This window comes from Argopecten irradians, chromosome 5, assembly GCF_041381155.1.
Source record: "Argopecten irradians isolate NY chromosome 5, Ai_NY, whole genome shotgun sequence".
Taxonomy (NCBI): domain Eukaryota; kingdom Metazoa; phylum Mollusca; class Bivalvia; order Pectinida; family Pectinidae; genus Argopecten; species Argopecten irradians.
In genome coordinates this window covers 42,637,358-42,661,067 of record NC_091138.1, presented here as the reverse complement: position 1 = coordinate 42,661,067, position 23,710 = coordinate 42,637,358, and the positions used below count along the sequence as shown (strand labels likewise).

The 23,710-nt window shown below is 34.4% G+C and overlaps 1 protein-coding gene across 4 annotated transcripts in view; it reads right to left on the bottom strand.

The window, feature by feature from the left end:
- LOC138323933 (BAI1-associated protein 3-like) overlaps window positions 1-23,710 on the bottom strand; it is a 155,664-nt gene that overhangs the window by 104,500 nt on the left and 27,454 nt on the right. For 2 of the 4 annotated variants that reach the window (XM_069268878.1, XM_069268880.1), the window contains exon 2: window positions 9,025-9,223. In XM_069268878.1, the coding sequence (XP_069124979.1) occupies window positions 9,025-9,221 (197 nt within the window). In that variant the 5' untranslated portion in view covers window positions 9,222-9,223. Of the gene's footprint in view, window positions 1-4,362; window positions 4,515-9,024; window positions 9,224-21,385; window positions 21,841-23,710 lie in introns of those variants that run through there. The other 2 variants (XM_069268879.1, XM_069268882.1) reach the window with 2 other exon arrangements.

Below are 23,710 nucleotides of genomic sequence, written 5' to 3'. Positions count from 1 at the left end.
CAACTACCATACAAATCTAGTTCACAGTAACAACTACCATACAAATCTAGTTCACAGTGACAACTACCATACAAATCTAGTTCACAGGGACAACTACCATACAAATCTAGTTCACAGTGACAACTACCATACAAATCTAGGTCACAGTGACAACTACCATACAAATCTAGTTCACAGTGACAACTCCCATACAAATCTAGTTCACAGTAACAACTACCATACAAATCTAGGTCACATTGACAACCGCCATACAAATCGAGGTCACAGTGACAATCGCTTTATAAGTCTAGGCCACAGTGACAACTACCATAAAAATCTAGGTCACAGTGACAATCGCCATACAAATCAAGGTCAAAGAGTCATCCGCCGTACAGTTATACATTGAAGGTCATAGTCACAACCACTATACAAATCTAGGTCACAGTGACATCGACACTACAGATCTAGGTCACATTGACACCCACTATACGTACAAAAAGTGTATGTCAAATCGAGGGAAAGTCTTAAATTGAAGAATTCGTGTATATTTTCAATATTCGGAATTTTGTACAACAATGTAAGGTGAGCATGCATTGTTTTATTTCGTGGAGTTTTAATGATACACAGGCTTAGATAGTAGTATTCCATTGGGACAACGCTGAATCGAATATCAATTAAATATTCTTTTACATGCTTATGATATCTTTCCATTAATTTTCCCTTGAAAAAAATGCATGTTTTGTAATGATTGATCTTCATAGCTATAACAATAACAATTAAAATGGAAACTTGAAGATAATAAATTAATGCTCCGAAAATGATAAATAACGATACATGCTGATGGTTTTTGTGATATAGATACTCTAGCTTACAGGAAACGATGTATTTATGTCATATTTCATCTGCTGTATGATATTATATAGCGCATCCATATATAATTAATGGGTTATTAGTGGTAAATATTACCGACTAGGAACAATAAAAATAGGAACAATAAAATATTACTCCACTATCATTAGCCTACAATGTTATAACTGTCCTATTTCCTCGGTGCTTGAGCGATCTATTTGGGGTTAATATCATTTTAAACTGGTCCCTAGAAAGGTCTTCACAATCCAGTGGACCAGTGGGCGTGGTGATGCTACGAATCAATAAGTTCAATGATCAACATCCAGGTGATTTTAATTCGCATATAACCAAAACGTTTACTCGATTTTTATTGGTTCGTTATATGATTATTTATTTTTGTTCTTAATTTAACGTTCTTAATTTAACATTTAATCACCATAAATTATACCAAATTTGTAAAGTAACTATAAATAAAACCAACAATTAATTAACTATTTTCTAGTATAGACTTTTGGGAATAGGAGTTCATGGAGCACAAAAATGGGGAAGATAATATGATGTATTATAAGTGAAGGAATATAGGTGAAACTGGGCCAAGGTTTCCAGCATCAAGATGTTCATCGGTCAACTGTACTATAGTATCGTACATGTATAACAACAGGACAACTACAAGATAGACAAAATATATAATTTGTCGTGAAACGGTAATTGTATCACTTAATTTTCGACAGTGATAGTAAAGGAGTTCAAATTAGGCTATCCTGTATCATTTAGGGGGAATATATCGCAAGGTCTGATCATTATGCTATCCAATGTAATTGTTAAACCGATCCTTGTACTCTTTAAGAGAATGCATATCCTTTAGTTGCGGTTGACCCAAACCATTACTCTGTACAATTTCCACGTACCATTAGGAATGATTCGCTAAGTGAATTAGTACACAAACATCAACCTACTGATCATGCCAGTTAACCCTGCTATTTTATTCCAACCTTTTTTTTCTAACAAAGCTTAAACAACACACTAAATGACCAGTTATGTGTTATTTACAGCCTATAAAGAAGACTCTCCATGTTCTCCCGCTTTCCATAGTTGTGCTCAAGGGATATAGTTCGGTTCTTTTGACATACCATGGATTAGCGTGTGTCAATCTTTATCATGTCGTGTATACTAACGACAAAAATCAATATTTTTGTATAGTATACGATGGAAATCTTGTAGCTGACGAGCCGCGCTCCAACATCAGAAAACACAAATATCAATGTCAATCATATTCAAGTTGACTCTTTAAACGGTGGCAATCACCATGGGAGAAACAGAGCTCTGTTAGAATCTACATTAGCCGGACGCTTCGTCATAATAACCCATTGTTTTATTTGCGACAAACGTTTGTATCACCGAGAAAATATTGGAAGAAACAAAGAGTTCGGATGGAAATGTAGGATAATTAGATTTGTGTTTTAGGAAAAGAGTTGAAATAAAAGGCTACTTGCCTCCTTCTGGTTGCAATGAATTCAAAAACAATAAAGTTGTATGACCATCAAAATGAAAGTACAAAGATACAAAAACAAGATTTATATCGAATTACAAAGGCCGAAGTGCAACAACACAAAAGTGTTATTTCTTGTTTGTCATTAGCTCAGACCCCAAGTGACTTAAATAGCCATACATTTTTCCAATATAATGAAAGCTTTTCGGATTTTTTCATAACTAAAACCCAACTGCAAAGTGCGCTCTTGATAATAAAACGAATCGAATCACATGTCATATTTAAAAGAAGACTTTTAGTTCTTGATAGCCAAGAAATGCATTATAGACTACTGTCTTTTAAACTCAAAATGTCATTATCTTGAAAGCAATATTTCTAGTATTTGGTCTTGAAATTCGAAACCCGGTAAAGATCTCGCGAGGAAATTATTGAGATTGTCAAGATGTCTGTCGGATTCTTTCAACGAATGGGAATTATACATCGGTGGGATGAATGCTGAATGTTTAGCTGAAAGTAACTCGAACTCCTTTGGTGGAATACACAACAAACGATAAGATGGATGAGTTCTTGTTACAATAACAAACAGCATCTTCAGGCCCCAGGTGAAAATCGAACTATATAGCTCATTTACTTCTAGGTATGGAGGCTTAATCACTTTCGGTTCATATGAACTCAATGGCGCACCAATCAAGACCTCAACTGTGAGCGAGATGAAGAGTACATGTTGTTTTGTTCGTGTTGGGCAACATATAATATTCTTGTCAAATTTAGCAATACAACACATAGTGTTTGCCTAACAGAAAAGAGGTGTGTGCTGACTAGGCCATTTACAAAACATCTTGGATAATTAAAGTCAGAATGATCGTTATAACAGGCTCGTGGTTGTCCTGTACCAGTACATACATGTACGATACTAATTGTACCAACTAAAGGGAGGTAACTCGTAATAGCGGGCGAGTCTATAACTAGCTACCGATAAATATTTTTTCCATGAAGGAAATTGCTTTACCACACAGCTAACTCTACACGAAACGACAATTTAATTTTAATTGATCGATTTAATTGTTAGGAAATTGCACTATCAAAAATATATCTGAATTCTTCAATCTGATTTTTTTTAATATAATGATATTTGTTACAGTGAATATTTCCTTGTGTGTGTCGTATCGATGATTATTGCTATGATTGCACATCCATTGGATATTCACTTGTTGTGTAAAAAATACCAATAAATGTTACAATCTAAGATTATATTCGACTTCTAATCTTCTAATAAAAGGTCATTGATATAATAGATCTAATATTTACTTATAAACAGTTTTAGAGGATATTAAAACCAGAACTAACCCACCTCCTTCCCTCATTTTTACATCATGTCTTAATATGATATATAGAGCGCACATGAAAGATTTCAGTGGACATATTAGACTTTAAATTGTACTATCATTTGAATATGTCCATGCCATAAACAGACCCAGTAGGTATTAGGGCTAAATCTCAAGTGGTTCTAAGTGGTAATTTTAAATTGCATTTCACCACGAAACATCAATATTTATACACGTATGCAGAAAAATTCTTGTTATGCTGACGTGTGTCTTGATATTCATTTTACATTTTATAGAGAACAATTACTATTTACTTTGTACTCCATAGCAGAATGCCTTGCAGGAGTGACAACCATAAAGTGACTCCGGGTATCAGTTTACTGGGGATCGCTTTAGGGGTTACACCGGTGTACAAACAACCTCTTCTTTTTGACGTCAGACAAGTTGTTTGGAAGTTCTTTTCATGGCACAATGTGATAAGAGGCCCGTAAAAGGAAGAAATCGTGAGAAATCATTCGACTAATTTTCGAACGTGATAAATCATACAATGTGTTTGATTTCATGATTTTTTTTTGATTTTTTTTAACTTTCATAATACTCATTTATTACTAGAAATATATTGCTTTTTACTCTTAATAAAATGGCTCATAATTTTATATGTAGTGGCGAAAATTAAAAGATAGCTGAAATATAATTTTAAAACAAATAAACTTTACTTACAACACAAGATTCTCTAAGACAGTCTCATTGCGTAGCTGTTTCTCGATATCGATGTATTTGCCGTAATCCATTTTGTAATTTTACCACAAACAATATCGTGAAACTTTCCTTTTGGCCAGATCCTGCATTTGAGCACATGTCATCGTCAACATTGCTTCAATTGGGGGCTACACAATTATACATACAGGAACTTACTTTGGTACGTATTTCTAAACATACCCGTAAACACACTGGCGTATACAGTACACGTGTGATACACGTGTGTGACGTGTCACAAACGACACACGTACATGTCTATTTTTATCCTTATCATGATTAAATGGAAATCAATTTCAAGTTTTGTAAACAAGGACGTACATTGTGTATGTCAATTTCTTATGAGCTTTTGGTCAGCTCCGCAACGCACATATACATACTTATATATCTTCTCATTTTTTTTCATTTACAGTCTATTTTGTCAGCCAAAACATTGATTTTAATACACATTAACATTTTTCTATCCAAGTTTAAGAATCTGACATGAACAAGTCGTACAATTAAACAAAACACATTGTTTGTATATAGATTTACTGCTTTTAATAATAGACTTGGTCGGTTAGTTATTTAAAGCATTGTACCTACAAGTCGCCGAATTTGTGTACATACAAATCACTAAATCGGCGAATCGCGCGAGACCGGAGAGAGTTTCTAGACAACTCCATCATGGCTTATGAATTAATTTGAAGATAAGATACCAAACAGGCTTAGATCTAGATGGTATTTGTTTACATAGAGCTATGCATTATGCTACGTGATTATCAGTTCAAGTTTAACGTAGTAACCGAAAGTCGCGTTAGCTCAGATAAATCTCAGGTAAGTCTTGAGGTAGATATTACGGACTTCAGGTATATATTACACTAATCTAGTGTATATACATCGCGGGGGCGTATATATCTTACACAGGTGTCACGAGGTCAGCAGATATTTGGTTTAATGTAAATTTATATAGCTTAATCAGATGTTTTAAGATGTTTTCTTTGTGGAAAAATGAGTTTACGAGACTGTAAAATTACATTTCTGTCTGCAAATAAAACTCTGGAAAAGCTAAATAGCATATATGTTCCAATTTTCATGAATTTGGTCTCTCACATAACTCATAAAATTGAAATTTCTCTTTAAAATGCCATTAAACATTTAGATTAATTAGATTAAACCTACTATTTAGACCAATTCAAACATGAATGAATGGAGATATTTTTGATATTTTTAGGTTATGGTTTTTGTTTGATATCGAACAACGCAAAACTGATCTAAAGATATGAATAATGTACAACACACAAATCACCATTGCATAACATGCTGGCATCCATTAGATTTCAAGAACATGATAACGTATTATATCACCTACTTCATTTTTCTGTGTTATCTGCTATTCAGAATGAATGTGGTTTTATATACATGAACGGCATTTTAAAGGCACATATATTTGTATTGGAATCATTACGTCTGATCCATAGAGAGTTATATTTGAGAAAAAAATCATAATTGCCATTTACTTGTGTGAAAACTATTTACTCGAGAGAATGTATTCAATGTATTTAGTAATCATTGTTACCAAGCGACACGAAAAAAAATTTAATTGTTAGAAAAATTCAGGCTGATATTGTGAAGAAATACGTACTATTAGGTCACTTTGTTTATAAGAGTGCAATGTCATTGACTTGTCAAAAAAGTCGTGACAAATAGTAGTCCTCGCCAACGTCACTCATATCACATTTCAGTATATAAATATTCATCACTACAAAATGGCACAAATAAGGAAAGCGTATATCGGAATTTGTCTCCACATGTAAAGTACAATAATTTTACGAAATCTAAAAAAAAATAAGGAAATACATGCTTCACTACATGTAATTGCTAAAATTTCCATATTTTATAAGGGAGTGATCTCCCTTGTATCACTAAACTACACACACCACTTTGTTTAAATTACCAGTTTAAATAAATCCGTAACGAAATATTATTAATAACATCTCTTATTCCAATAATAGATTGCCACCACAATACGACACAGAATATTATTTAAACCAATTCCAAATTCCTGTTTACCCTTGGCATTATCTACGGACATATTCATAACAGCGTCGACATGTTAAATATTAGTACATCACGTGACAGAATACCGGATTCTGATTGGCTACACACACGGGTACTATTTGCTTGCCCGGGCACTATTAAAGTGGCGCGAAATTGAACGTGAATGTATTGTAATGTCACCATTACATGACGTCAATATAACGGTGCGCTTCGACCAAGACGTCAAGATGGCGGACAGACTGTTATTTGAGGGAATGGAAGCAAATGTTGCTTTTCTACAGAAAACAATTCACTCATATTTTATATTAATCCACTTTTAATCTTCATGAAGCTGAATCCCGTTTTTATAGAATTCCAGATTTCTGCGACAATTCATATGTTGTATTTTTAATGTAACAACGTAGTGTAGAAATGAAGATCGCTAAAATGCGAGGTATCGCTTGACGTGCTTCTATTACGATGACATCAAAACGGGTCTCATGTCAGGGTGATGTACTAAACCCATTATGGCCTGTTAGAGAGGGCACTATTGCCTCATAGTATTGTCTCATGGTGGGATAGTGCCCTCGCCTGCGGCTCGGGCTCTATTCCATCCCTCAACCAGGCCATAATAGATGAATTATTCAGTTTACTATCTGGTTGACCATCATCCAAGCGACAGCCAAACGGTCAGTAATTATTCCTTGACCGTTCACAAATCCCCGGTGGGACGTCTTCCTAGGGTCAGAGGAAAGTCAAGTGTGTCATAGATATCGGGAATTAAAGAGCCTTATAGTGCACTAGAATATTGATTATCTAATTCCTTGTATTATTATATTCCCAAGTATTTCTGAAGAAAAGATGCGAATTCACTGAATAGCTTATGGAAATCTTGCAGCTGGAAGGATATACGATCACTCACATGGAGATAGACTAAGATATAGCATCAAGTGATTTCGATTAACAGATTAGCGCAATTACTAAACCTCTTGTCTGTTTTGACAGACGATGGCTCTCCATAATTTCACGCCCATTTCCAAGATTATTCGTCATATTTCCAAGACAGCACTCACGATATCCCATTATTGAGACTTACTTCGGTGCAGCTGGGTCACTCAAATTATAGACCCGTCGTAGCATGAGTTAATGAGACATGACTATTGTGTCATTATACGAGAGGATATTGAAATCTTGAACGTTCAGGATTAGCAATACATAATGTGTATACGATTGATTTTGATCGATTTGTTGGTGGATTAGTAACGTTCTACCAACAGCCAGGGTCATTTAAAGCTAACAATGCAAGTATTTAATTGTACTTCATCAATTTTTTTTTCTCAAATATATACTTTTAAAATAGCATTGTCAGCTTTAAAGTCTGTCCGACGTGTATTCGAATAGCTGCAATATTGTAGCTCAAAAGACTTATAGACAGAAAATGGTGTCGTCTTTAGAGCTACAATTGGTGCCTATTACTGCTAATGGAGCAAAGTAATGATTATGCAAACCATTATACAACGTTTGTTGGCATTTTATCGTACTTGTTTGATATCGCCAACCTATTAGGCAATAAAACTGAACCACATGAAATATCAAATTCTCATCGAGGCATTATTTTTTTACGTAGTACATATGGAGGTCTTTCTGAAGGGAATTTATACGGCAAGTCCATCAATTGTGAATTTGACGTCTTGTGAGTGGTACGGTAGATATTAAGGATGGTGGTTATGTTTGTTTTGGACAAAAATAATATGTAAATGCATGTATACCCATTAAATAATTGGAAACCTACAAAAAAAGTATAGAAAACTGTGCCCGAGTGTTTTTCGGAGGCAGTGCTCCACTACAACACATAGGGACCAATTCGTACCCGGCCGAAAGGTATAGTAGGCCGGGTACGTATATTATATTCGTTCTAGTATTCGAAGTGCATGCGAGTTTTGGGAGACTGCAGTATGTATATATAATATATCGTCATTTGATATAAGTAAATTTCACTTTAGATGAAGAACGATGGTCTTAAAACACTACTTTGAGGATTTCAACGTTTAGGAAATGTGAATTCACAAGCATGATATTTACATGGTTATTACGTCACATAAGCGATTGATTGATACAAAAAATAGAAACACTACGTCTAAAAATAGTAACGCTGAGTTCATATATCAATATTGACGTACACGTGACTCTGTACAAGCAAATGAGACGAATGGAAATTAGTTAAGAAGTAATAATTAAATTTTGCTTGTTACGAGCATTTTAAAAATTTACTTTATTAGCCCATAAAGGAAAAAATGGCGTCGCCGTTTGTGACGTTGCTTCTGCTTGGCTGAGATGACGGCGTAATGATTTCATAGACAAAAGAGTCCCAAAATGAATTTTGAGTGTTGAAGAGATTATCTTTAGTAAATTGAATTGTAAGGATTAATTTGATTAAAAAATATTTTATGTTATGGAGATATAACACAAAAAAATGAGTGTACTTTCATCATAAACCGCTTCGCGGTTTATTTAGAGTACACTCAGATTTTTGTGTTGTATCTCCATAACATAAAGAAATCTATTCAAGTTAATCCTAAATACAATAAGGATCACTGCATTACTTACAGAGGATTTTGATAATCTCGCGGTGGTAGTTCATATTCATCTCCTTCCGGTTTGCCCGAGGTTGTCACTACATGCGTGTGTCTAGACTGACGTAGATCACTTCCGCTTCCGGTGCGACTGGGAGAATGGTGGCGCCGTCTATGTCGGTGTGGCGACTTCACTCTTAGATGTGAGCCAGGACTGCTGGGAACATCCATAGCTAGAAATAAATACTCAAAATAAGTACGGAGAACTAGTAATCGATTGTACCGCTTTGTTATATTCATAGTCAGGACAAAGATATTATCAATGTTGTACGAACAATTAGAAATTGAAACTAATCTAATTGTTATGCCTAAGTATTCTAGTATGCTAGTATATTCGAATGATGCGAGAGTAAGACTCTACAATAAAGCATCTCTATGTGGGAAGTGAATGTATTCACAGGGGGGGGGGGGGGGGGGGCTATAAAATATAGGATGTATATAAAAGTTGTCGTGGATATCACAGGGGATGACAGTAATTGTTGGCGTAGGTGTTCACAGGGGACTCTAAAATAGCGAAGACATTAAATGTTGGCGTAGGTGTTCACAGGGGACGATAAAATAACGAAAGAAGTAAATGTTGGCGTAGCTGGTCACAGGGGACGATAAAATAACGAAAGAAGTAAATGTTGGCGTAGCTGGTCACAGGGGACGATAAAATAGAGAATTAAGGAACTAATAATCACATAAACATAATACATGTATGATTTAAGGCAAAGCCTCAGGAGAGCGCAGCTACATGTAAAAGATCATAACATCATAACTTTATATATTTTATATTTTTCTACGAGATTAACAATAAAATATTTCACTGAGAAATACTATCGATAGTTAGAAAAAATTCAAAATAATCCAAATGGAATAGTTCAATATACTTCAATCTTGTTTAATCAGATGCAGAGAAAACTCGGCAACATGCCATGCTATCAAAAATACGTGCGAATCTGTGTCGTCATCTTTGGCGTTAGGTTTTGTGGCGTCACTGCTGACGGTGCCGTGCGGTTGAGAACATACACAGTATATTTTGGGCCAGTACAATTATTGCGTCGTTCTTGTATATGTGTAAATCAAAACTACTTACAGTAATTTTAAAGCATATACTGATGACATATTTAGTCTAGTAAAGAAATTTCAAATCTCGTCGTGCTGATAACCATTAGAATTTTAAAACATGGCTGCCTACATGGAGGCGCGAGACTTTTCCCGCGGGATACAATACAATTTCAAAGTCCAAGGGTACTGAAATTTATTGGAATCTATATGCTCACACACGTGTTATGGTTAGTAGAGCTTCGCTCTACGCGGCCATGTTTGTTGTGGTAGCAACACAATCATATCGGGCTCAAACAAAAAATGTTATTTCTCTCTTGGGTGTAATACTGGCTGGTCTCATGCAATACTCTTATGTCACCTGAGGCTGTTTACATGGCTACTCATGCAATTCAGCTTCGCAATGTCACGGCGTCAACAAAATTGGGTTTTTTTCTGGGTAATTTTTTTTCAAACTGTGGGCTGGTTTTAATATAAAAGATAAAATATCAGGATTTTCGTTAAAAGTATCGCACAATTTTCACGCATGAAGAATTGACTTGCAGTCAGTTTTAATTCATTTCAAAATGGCGGGATGTAAAAGTTTTAAAATTTCAATAAAACGTCAAGGTATAAGAGAAACATGCTCTTTTCCTTTTGCTTACCATCCTACATCCTGATCTAATAGAGTTAGTTCCCTTTATTTTACTCCGTCAGTACTGACGGAACGAACACGAAGCGAAGTAACACTGGCATATCAAAATGAATACCATATAAATAGAGCTATTCTACAATCACCAATACGCTGGTACCTACTCAAGCAAAATATCTAAAGATGAAATTAACGTTTTGAGACAGAGCAGTTACGCTTTTATAATCTATATACAATGTAGGCGTAAACATTAACCTAAATATGAAAAGTGAGACAGTGTTAAGAGAGATATAAGGAAGATATCAAGAAAACGTAATATGAAGTGAAAGTATTCTAAAAGTTTCCTCACCCAAAACACGCAATGGGAATACTAACAACGAAACTCATAACGAACGTGAAAAACAGTAAGTTAGATATATGGAATAACGCAACTGTATGACACCTAAGTATCGAAATATCGTGTCATTTGCTCATTTGTAAAGAATTCCAACCCGATATACCGAAAATAGTACGAGCAAATCGTGTCCAAAAGAGTCTGGACAACGAACATGTATGTTTCAAAGAATCCGTTAAAAGTTGTGTTTTAGAAATTTCCAATAGTTTGTATAAAATCGAACTTTACTGTTGCCTTCCAGATATGTTCACCCTATATTTGATGTCATGGACCTTCCATGCCCAACATAATGTATGGCTACATTTTAAATTCCACTACCTTTCCAAAACAAAAATTGAAAGTTTCTTTGAAACAATATTAGCATAAGAAAACGTATATTGAAGGCAATAGATGAGGTTTAGATGCGGTTGTAACGCCAAACAAATGCCAGTTTCCCTGCGTAATAGATTTATTTCGCTGTTTTGCCTTCTGGAGCAGTGATAACTAACGCGCGGTAAATATGGTGACGGCGGGAAACATAATGCATCCCACGTTATGAAAACTGAAAATTAAAACATTTGATTTAATTTAGAAGGTGATGATAAGTGTAGTTTTAACGTTAAGCTATTATACCTTTTGGCCTCTACAATAACTACAAATCTCATTTTACATTCCCATTTTAAAAATAAAAAATCGTTTAGGATAGGTAGTGCGCCGTTAACGATTACCCTTTGATGGAATTATTCCTTAGTATATTTTAATTTTTTTACCAACGTATTAACCTATTATTCGACACTGTGTTAATAATAGATAATTATGTGTAACATTAAATATATTGGGAGTAATCTCAAAATTAATATCAATCGGTATAGTGGGAGAATAAATGAATCGAACATATATTTCTTCTTTTGAAATCAATATTGCTGTTATGATTGACATATTAACGAGATATCACAATAAAAAAAAACATAATAGATATTCTGAATAGCAATTTCAATTTCAATTTCGTGAAATATACATCAGGGCGATGAAAAGTTTATCGTGCAGTTGAGTGATGTAGGCGAAACCGTGGTTAAATAAATATTTCTGGTTTTATGAACACAAGTGAGTGGAATGAATAAAGAATGAATAACGAATCGATGAAAACTATTCGAGCAACTCTATCAAATCGTAGACGCGGCCAACATCTATATGTAAATAGAAAACCATTACCGTGTTTGGTTTCATCGCCGAGTATGTTTATTTCAATTTCACAGTTAATGTAAATGGGTCCATGGCCTTTTTATAAGGAAATCTTCAGTAAAAGATATATATGGGCATCAATGATAGGCATATGTCTATGCATGATTTTCCACATCATGTGCAATCACCACGTGTACATTCTTCTACTAAAATCAAAATGCAAATGGAATAACCTCAACGATACCAAATGGTCTGCCTATTGCCATCTAGAATAGTTTACCAGTATATGCCAAGCACTTTTCTATGGAAATGCAATCAATCGGATGTCAGACAAAAGGTCTTGGGATGATTTCACAATAACCGTATAAGCTGTATAGCTAAACAAATTGCATTGGCAATGGAAAAAATCCGCCATATTCATGAGTAAATCAAATCTGTGCTTCTTGAATATTTCATTTTTGCATTTGTGCCAACGTTCGGCTATTGCTACGCTTGACTTTTGTATTAAAATTTGCCTGTTCCATAGACCATTCACTACATAAATTGCCGATCGCCGCAAATATAACACGTGCTTAAAGTGATTGGCGTGCGCTTGTAGTTTCTAGATTCAGTGGAATCAAATCAATGATATTGAAAATATCTAAGTTTCCTATATTGTGTTAGTTTGAATAGACCGAATGTAACAAAAGTGGTGAAATGCTTAAAATGCTTAGATAAACTGCAACTTCAAATATGTTATTCCGGATATACTACACACAAATTATGATAAAATAGCGTCTAATAATCAATTAAAAATTAACATTTAAAAATCAATGGAATCGTACGTCCAAAGGTGTTATCAAGTAGTCTGAAAAAATAATTGCAAGCTTGCAAACAAAATGTACCTTATACCCCGATGAAGTTAAAAATAAGTTACGTCAATGCTTAAATGAATCGATACCCATCCTCGTGAGAATAGTATTTGTAAGAACATCAACTAATGTTGTCTAAGAAAAACGGCTTTTGACATTTTCACATTGTTTTTTTTTCTCAAAAATGAAGAAAAACAATGCGTAAATAGTCATAAAAATGCCCATTGAAATTTGAGTTATATTGTCATGAATGTTGTTTATCTCACCGTTTAAAGATCATACCAAGCATCTTAATCTGTCTTCTTTGATCGATGTCAAAACAGCTTTGCCAGGCTAATAGGATATCTTATTTCATGGTGTTGAGTCATAAAAATAAGTTTTAATTATATTTTCTCAATTAAGATCCCAATAGAACACACCCATTCAGTTTTGTTATAAGACCGCCCGATAAGATTTACACCCAATATGTCACAGGTTTAAGTCGATATACTCACATAAATAAATGCTGCCAATTTCTCGGTTTGGGATCAGACTAATTATTTGTAATTGCTTAAGGGACGTTCATATCCCCTTTTAATCCGTTTGATATTCCCTAAGCGACATAGATTCTCGTATCTTAGCCATGCAATGTCATTCACGCGAGATCTATATTTGTACATTGTTACGCTTGGGTGAAAATGTCCATGTGGAATTATTTACGGTCATCCAATGTTTCATGGAAGAACAAGCTTAACCAACAGAGAATATGGACAAACACCAGAATCAAATTTCCTTCTTAAAATCAGTAAACAAAAAGTGCAAAAGAAATTAATTTCGTCAAAATATTCATTTATTTTAAGGTTAAAAAATACACCTGAGCATATACAGAATTAAGGGTTCTGCAGGAGGAATTGTCGTCTGCTCAAAAAGACCCGCCACATACATGTCTATGGATTAAGCGATCTATCAACTGCTAAGTTTGGTTTTGTAAGTATTGTAATAGTGGAAACTAGTGCTAATTTCTTACAATTGTGGCGATTGCGGATGTGATTTTGAGACTGTGGTACGCTTGCATTGTATCTTCATGTAATAATGGGAAATCATGCTTCTTTGACAGGATTATCAACGAAAGACACCGAACAGCACATCCAACTAGGTCACATTATTATGATAATCCAGTCGTCCCACTTCATTTACCAGTTTAAAAGACAATTTTGTGTCTTCGATCATTGAAGGTGTGCAAATCGAGAACAAATTTAGATAATCATACTAGACACCCAATTAAATAGGATTGTATAACAAAAATACTTACTTTAGGGTTTATACTCTCTTTGAAACTCAAAGATGCTCCATCGCCAACGTATCATAAACGATTCTCATTATTTGAACAATAATTGCTGAAAGTAGATTCTCTTATCTTAGCCATGCAATGTCATTCACGCGAGATCTATATTTGTACGTTGTTACGCTTGGTTGAAAATGTCCATGTGGAATTATTTACGGTCATCCAATGTTTCATGGAAGAACAAGCTTAACCAACAGAGAATATGGACAAACATCAGAATCAAATTTCCTTCTTGAAATCAGTAAACAAAAAGTGCAAAAGAAATTAATTTCGTCAAAATATTCATTTATTTTAAGGTTAAAAAATACACCTGAGCATATACAGAATTAAGGGTTCTGCAGGAGGAATTGTCGTCTGCTCAAAAAGACCCGCCACATACATGTCTATGGATTAAGCGATCTATCAACTGCTAAGTTTGGTTTTGTAAGTATTGTAATAGTGGAAACTAGTGCAATTTTTTACAATTGTGGCGATTGCGGATGTGATTTTGAGACTGTGGTACATTTGCATTGTATCTTCATGTAATAATGGGAAATCATGCTTCTTTGACAGGATTATCAACGAAAGACACCGAACAGCACATCCAACTAGGTCACATTATTATGATAATCCAGTCGTCCCACTTCATTTACCAGTTTAAAAGACAATTTTGTGTCTTCGATCATTGAAGGTGTGCAAATCGAGAACAAATTTGGATAATCATACTAGACACCCAATTAAATAGGATTGTATAACAAAAATACTTACTTTAGGGTTTATACTCTCTTTGAAACTCAAAGATGCTCCATCGCCAACGTATCATAAACGATTCTCATTATTTGAACAATAATTGCTGTAAGTAAAAAAGTAACTTTTGTGACGGAAGGAAAATACTCATTCGTCAGTTCCCGTTTTTGATAGAGAATATCATTTATTCTGAATTGCGGCAAATTACACATGAACTCGAGGCCTTGCGCAGTTGACACGAGTATTGACCCCGTTACCTACTATTAGTTTCCAGATTCGTGAAGACTTGACTCTGGATTAGATCATGAGTGAAGGAAGTATGCTTCTAAGGGTATCGTTTTGCGTCTGGCCTACAATAGTTACATAATCTAGGGAAATCATTAGAGGATCACATTTTAATCTAATACCAAAACTTAGTGTCTAGCATTCTTTGGTATCTAGCTTGAAAAATGGCAACTCAGTTCCGATAGAAAGAAAGAAAAAATCTTAATTCCGCATAAAAGAAAAAAATCCTCGAAATGTAATGCTAATTTGATGAGTGAAATTGTACTTTTTTCTCTATCGCAGTGATATTGTTATTAAAACAAATGCTAAATGAGATTAAAGAAAAAAAATGTACCATTATTCCACAGAATTATGATTGTTATTATGTACAAACACTTCATTATTGTGTAATTGCCGTTAAAATTACCTTTCACTGGAACAACACACAATTAATTTTGCAACATTTGGTGATTTGTTAATGCATGGAGAAGTTTAATTTAGTGTAATTGACTTGTCGGTTATCAAACCTTTCCTACAACGTCAAATGGCATATGCTAGGATAATTATCAATATTATGAAATCTAAAGGCCAAATGCAAAACGTGTCGCAACGTTCTCGGATCACAAATCCAGGCTAAATCTGGACCTTAATCACAATATTCTGATAACATCGAATCCACCTGGCATGTGATGAGCATCTTTTGGCTGTCCATCGGGTGACAGATTACAAAAAAGTATAAAATGTCTTTAGCACAAATACGAATGTTCAAAATAATCACTTAAATTGTGTATGAACATTATTTGCAAAATGAAACAAACTATAAAGTGTCCAGAATATCAAGTTTGTGGAAATTGGTTACTGTGTCACGCATGCGTATAAAGTTCAAGAGTGATATGTTTATTTGAACAGGATATGATATCTATTACCGGGGTCGATTTCCGGGCATTTTCTAGGATTCGTGAAACGTGATATCAAAAACGATTACACACGGGAATATATATTTGATTAAATAGTTAATCAGATAATATAAATTTTCAGGGAACATCGTTATTAATTTATTTCCCTCCAACGTGATCCATAACTCTTTTATATTTTTCAAAATATTGTTTTTAATCTGATATTTTATGCTTAGTTATGTAAAATATAAAAAGTTCATGTTCATAACATCATAGCTTTCAAGATAGTGAAGTTTACAAAGGATAATCTATTCGATTTCGATGTAAGTTAATTGAATACAAAATATATTAAAGGACATATACCTTCGGGATTGTTGATTGCATTCATTAAGGAGTAATCCCATCGCCGATCTGAGACGGAGTAGTCTCTAGTCTGGAACAGTTATAGACTTCAGGGAATGCTATGCCGTTTGTTTGTGTGTTTATAGCTACAACAAGTCACAGAGTTAATAGTTCCCAGATGCATTTTCCAGACAGATATATATTTGTCACGTAATACAAAGAACGACTCTAGGCCAGAGGTTTTGCAGAAAACCATTACAATCTCTGATATTTAGCCAATATTCGTTTATTCTTCCAAACATTCATTTGTATTGATATTTCCACATCGGTTCATTTTCAAATATGTATAGATATACCTATAATCGTTATATCACAATCAACCTGTTGAATAAAGCAGAGGCTTAAATTTCTTCAGTTATGAAAGAAGACATTATCCAGGAATCGATAACATGACCTTTTGTAGGAAGAAATCCAACTGGGATCTTGATTGAAAAAAATACTCCTGTTGAAATGTCTCAATGTGTTTTTTTGCAACAAAGTGAAATGTAGGTCACAAAAAACAATGGAAATACATTTATAGGACAATGGAAGCGGTTATATATAACAGGTTAAAGTACAGTATGTGAAACATATGTGGTAGATTATCTAAAACCTTATTCAATATGGCAACTATACATCTGTTTGAGTGCTAATTCGGAAAAGGTCGTTGATATACTTGGATCGGTTATTTTTTTATATCAGACAACTTGTGCATATAATTGCCATAGTAACTACCTCTGTATAAAGAATACTTGCTTAATAAGACCATTGTCTTAGGGTAATGGCCTAATGTCCAATGCCATTTGACTCGTGTATAAAGGCCACGTTTTCTTTTCCCGTGGATCGTCTTATTGGACAAGTGTGGTTTGACCAGTGTATATAGACCACCTGGCTATAAAGACCACTTTAATTTCCCTTGGTTGGTCCTTATAGACAGGTTTTGTTTTACATATGTATCAAGATTACTGGGAACACAACTAGGTCTGAATTCACTGAGACTTTTAATCTCAGCATCAGGCAAAATATTTTCTGAAACAATTTTCTGGTAAATCTTGTCAATGAGTTTTACTCTGACCTTTCAGTGGTCTTCGTAGACATATTTGACTATAGTTGCCACAGAGTTCATCTTTGAATGACAAAAGTTAAGTACATAATTGAAAAAGAAAAAGCTTCCACTGTTCGATAAAAATTATTCGATCAAATCATTTGACGTATTTTTAAATGACGGAGAAAATAAAATGATATAATGAAGATTGCACATAATTGATAAGATAAGGTGATGATGTAATATTTCTAAATGTGCATCCCGGAAGTTTTCTGGTCATAGAACATGGCATTATTGAGGCTGTGATCGGACAACGAGAGCTAATTACAAGCCATCAGATTCTGTCAATGACACAGTGTATGAATATTCATGATTTTGTCCATTGGGAGTTTTCCCGGTATTCTATGCATTCGAATAAAGGTTAATTATGCAAGATATGCCCGTCAAATACAGGTTTGTGTACAGTTAATTCTTCGGGGGATCGAGATATTAGCTTGAATCGTCGGCAGAATAATTACAGTAATATGAGTCATTGGTAGCTAGCATGGTTGATTGGACAGTGGGGTGACATATACGGTAACATTGACGATTTATAAGATAAAAGAAAAAAAAAATTCGTTATGACAACGAGGCAATTTGATATTTGATACTTCATTGAAACCAGAAAATGTAGAATGAAGTACCACTGGGGATTAAGAACCAGTTTTAAAGTTTGATGGGGCCATTTAATTTTACTGACAATTTTTGTTATACTAATATGTTTCACCAATAAGCGAGAATGTATAACGTTTTGCAAGTATTCATATCACACTTCACACAGGCCACTCATATGTCATGTCGAATTTGAAACACGTATATACACGTGTTTCATTATCTACTCTTGTGAGCGTGATGCTTTTTTTCATGGAAAATAACACAATTTGCGTACAAAAGTAATGATGCAACAAACACTACTTATCCTAAAATCACTCGAAACTCCTGGGATGTGACTGTTTCAAACCCGAGGAGGTAATATCTATCCTCAAGTCGTCAAGAGATGATAACTTTATATGAAAAGACTGAAATATCAACAATAAGGGACATTATTCGGGGAGTGGGGGAAGTGGTTATTTATACATTTGAATCCCAACTGAAATTTTATTAAGCATTCTTTCTTAAGCAACAAATATCGTTATAAACTGATATATAATCATTTATTGATTAAGATATCAAATGTATATAACAGTTACACCGTTCCAAACACACGGCATTGTATACTGGTGCGATTATCATAATAATTTGGTTCAGTTTGATTAGTGTAATGCCATGTTATCAGTCAGGGTCATGCCAGGTGTATTGGCGGAGGTTAGCCGGAGTACACGGAGAAAAACCACCGACCAGGTCAGTACCTGGCAACCGATCCACCTTGGATACGATCTCGCGACCCCGAGGTGGAAGGCTAATGGTAATATGTTGAGTAACCGCTCATCCTCCATCCTTTCATGATCTGATTGATGACCGACTATTCTCCGTTGGTATCTACGCACCAACATACATTTTACCATTAACGTTAGGCTTCAAAGCAACCGTTGCTATAGCTGTTGCTTTTTAAAAATATGATGCGCCGTTTACAATAAAAAGTAAAAGTTACATCAGAAAATGATTTAGATAAATAGCTGAGTGCTGGCACTGTGGGACGAAAAACATAAAAACTTTATTATATTTATTGCATTTCCTGTTGCACAAGAGAGTTGCTTTTATCGTTTTAATGAGATGGCGTTGCAATGCATCATGTGGCGGCTGAACTTGGAAATTTCAGTCGATGGTAATTAAGTTAAGTTCCAGCCTATCACTTAAACCGTAAATACTATAATTTTTATTAAAAGATATCTAAATGACAGTGTCGAGTGACAGTTATCATCGATATTTATTTGTTAATTATTTCGCTGCTCTCTATCATGATTTATGACAATAGAGGTTAACAATACATTGCAAGTTTGTTTTCAAGTATTATCTCTTCAGTTCAAATACGTCAGATTTATGAGCAGTGAAATATGATTTTCCCAGACACAGATGGGCAACAAGTTTGTCAGATTTTCTATAAACCAGACATCTCTTGTTTGCTAACAATCGTCGCTTCATTAAGGAAAGGCTTTATTTTTTGTTTCTTATTAACTGCCATAATCATTTAAGGGCGTGCTGGCGGTGGAAAAACCAAAGTACTCGAAGAAAAAATCCCACAGACAGTTCATTGTAATTGCATTACGTGGAATTAGAAGAGTCGAAACCAAGAGACGGCGGGACAGTTGTAATAGGATAGAACTGCGTCTCATAGTAGAATGAGAACAGTGCATAACTGTAAATAATATGTTACAAATAAAACAATCAATATCGTGAAATAGGACAAAAATACAATTGTCATTTACGCCCTTCATTGTACATTCTTCAAATGAGCATCGTCAGAGACACCATTATGAAATACGATAGACACATCAACAACATCAGATGTCTAGAATGAATTTCGTTGTAATTAGCTTTCAGTAGCATCAGCCTAGACTGTCTTCTGTTTGTGTATCATCATTTTGTTACAAAGACAATGTTAGATTTCAGAAGCCTAGACTACTTAAATTTTGTGGTACTGTGTACACGACCTTATCATCCAATACTAAGTAGAATCACATAATTATTCCTCATGTAGTACACGTACAGCATGCGGGATACATGGCGTAGACCCTTATCGCTTACAGTTGTAATTCGATTTCAAGAGTTCTAGTACAGTGTACCTTTCAAAGATCGAGGTTAACCAGCTGTGAATTTGATTAAGCTATCTGGAAATGCAACTTATTCTATCGTGTGCCTGTTTGCAACCACCCTCGATATCCCAGGGGTTACTATCACTGTCATAGTATCCACCACTGGACTATGGTGTCTGTTAAGGAATGTATCAACACGCATCATAGCTTTGTACAATATTATAGAATTATTGACGTTTTGTCAGTTAATACAATTTGTCACATAAATCATATTACACTTTCAAAAGGCTATTACTTTTATATAAACATGAGCATCAAAAAGATATTTTGGTATATGAAGGGAAGTCATGCTCTCAAACGTTTTGTTGTATAAATGATATGAAATAGTAAAATGATTCTTTTGAAAAGCATTGGGGTCATAATGATTTCACCACCACTTTTAGGATAAGTGAAGCGTTTAAAGGTTGTTTAAATATCAGTGATAATGTCGATTTGACCACATTTTGCAAAAGTAAACCATTTTCAATTCCGTTTTTCATAAAATACATACATGTACGGATTTATATTCGAGTTGGCATTGTCATTCTAACGCAGTATGTTTGTGTGATGTCACATTTTCATTAAGAGTAAGTGATTGTCACAAAAATTTTACCCATATCAGTCGCCCACGAACAAACCAATTATATAACAAATCAACAAACTTCTGTTGATGGCATAACGACTGATTGACCCATTAAATAATCATCGAATGGGAAGTTATGAATATAAACCAGTACATGTATTAACGTCTGAACTCCAATGAAAGATTGATGCGTCTGTCCAAATAAAGAAAACAATGTATATGGATTATAAACCGACTGATACTCAATGAAATAAATATTACCTTTGTTGATTAGTTTATGATTTTTCTTTCCAACTTCCAGTATCTTTCAAAGGTCCTTCAAAATGCGTTTGCTAGCAGAGAATAGGAATTTTTGTGGTACAGAAAAATTGTTGTGCATCTCCCAGTCCATATATTCTGCAACCAATGATAACTGTCCACATCACTCCATATCAACCATTCAGTATTCCTCGCCACTTTTTCTATATCTAATTATAACAACTTCTTGGAATGCTTTGATTAGAGACCAGATTTAACATCACTTATCGCTGCACTTAGCGACACACGGAATTAAAAACAAATGAATATGATGAACATATATCGTGCAATTACTTCCAGTGAAACTTTGATTGCAACAGTTCGTGATCCCTGCGTATGGACAAACGGTATTCTAGTTTTAGATGAATATTCCGTGAATCTAAAACGTTTAACACAGCATCATAACATAACCAGCTATTCGCAACAGCAATAAGTGTTCCACACTAGGTTACAGGAACGTTTTATATAGTTGGTATGCAAGGATTCTCTATAAAGAATCAATGCACTGACGCCAAGCGTTGCAGCGAGACGGACAATGTCATCTATCGTTCACACAAGGCGCGTTCGATATCGTATCGCAAACGACAAATCGCCTGGAGGGACTGAAATATATGCACTGGAAATTACTCCGGATGTGTCCTCAGAGGACACTAATAGTATTATATTTTAAAGATTCTGCTCAGTTTCATGTTCAACCCCATTTTATTGCTCAATTGTGTATGTCAAATCGCGGAAAATATTCTCAATGATGAATGCATTTTAGTTAATGTTAGCGTAAATGTCTCAAATCAAATCTCAAATTAAGTTACTAGTATGTAGAGTAATTTAATCAGAAAATAATAACATAAAACATGGATGATATCACAGGAAAAGATATGGACATGGTACCTAATTAGGTTTAGATTAAATACATCTCGGCAAGTATAGGTTATCCGGTGATACCAAGGAGAAAAGCTTCTAGGTTTGGTGTAGAGATGTCGCTTAAGGATGTACTCCTCTGAGAAGTCAAAATTTTCTTGTATTAAACTTTTTTTTATTAAACTTTTTTTCTCATATAGATTTTTGGAAAGAGGAGTTCATACCATGAAAGAAAATGAAAGAAAAAACATATGTCCATGTGCTCGTTTTTGAGCTACTGTCACTCAAAGATACCTAGTTGACAAAATATTGGATTTTATGGGAATTTTGCCGTTTTGACCATGTACACAAGATATTAAAGCCATAATTTCCTAATGAGGTGTTTGATATGTATTTATGTTTGTAGAATTTATTTTCCAGTAGTCTGCTTTTAAAATGTACCAGTTTTGATCAAAAAGACTGATATTTTTTCTCAGAATAACAAGATATGCTACCCCTACCTCTTAATTTTGAGCTACAAAATGCACCATTTTCAGCCATTTTTGCCAAATCTAACCCTTTATAGAAAGAGTTCTGGTATTAAACTTTTGTTAATATTTTGCATATCAATAGGAAAAGGGTTGTTCTTTCAGAATCAGGCAGAAAAATGGGGGGTCCGTGTGCTTACTTTTTTGCCCCACTTGAATATTTGTTATTTTTCAGTATTTTAGAGTAAAAATTAAAAGTGCTCAAATTACCATTAAATGTAAAAATAAAGTGAAAAAAATGAATCATTTCATACATTAATGCTCAATATTTTAATTATCACGAACCAAGTAAAGATTTACAGCAAAAATTAGCTCAATACAGCTAAAAATGCTGGTGCAGTGATGATTTAAGTAAAAACAATTTCAGTAAAAAATGGTAAAACTGTGGCTCTACTTGAAGCGAAAAAAGATACAATTTCAAAATGGCCGCCAAATGGGCCATTTCTTAAAATCCCCGTATAAAAAAATCTGCTAAAGTTAGAACTGTAATTTTTTGACAAAATTTGCAACTGGCAACTTGCTACAGATATTGATAAATTGTATTTGAAAATCTCATAACTTTTTTGATCTTTGTCGAAACGAGACTTCAACGGGACTGAAACCTCAGAAGAATACATCCTTAATATTAATAGTGGAACTGCTAAGTAAGAGCATCTACATTTACACATAATGTGATCGAATACATGCATTATCGAAATGTATGTATGAGTGTATCATAAAGTGGACAAGCCCAAGTCTTATGAAGTGAGGAAACATTGAAAGGGTTTTGGTTCCATTTTCCTGAAATGTATCTCATCAGTGGTACATGTACGATTGTATACTTAAAGTGGACAACCCCATGTCTTATTAAGTGTATTAAGTGAGGGAACATTGAAAGGGTTTGGTTCCATTTTACTGAAATGTA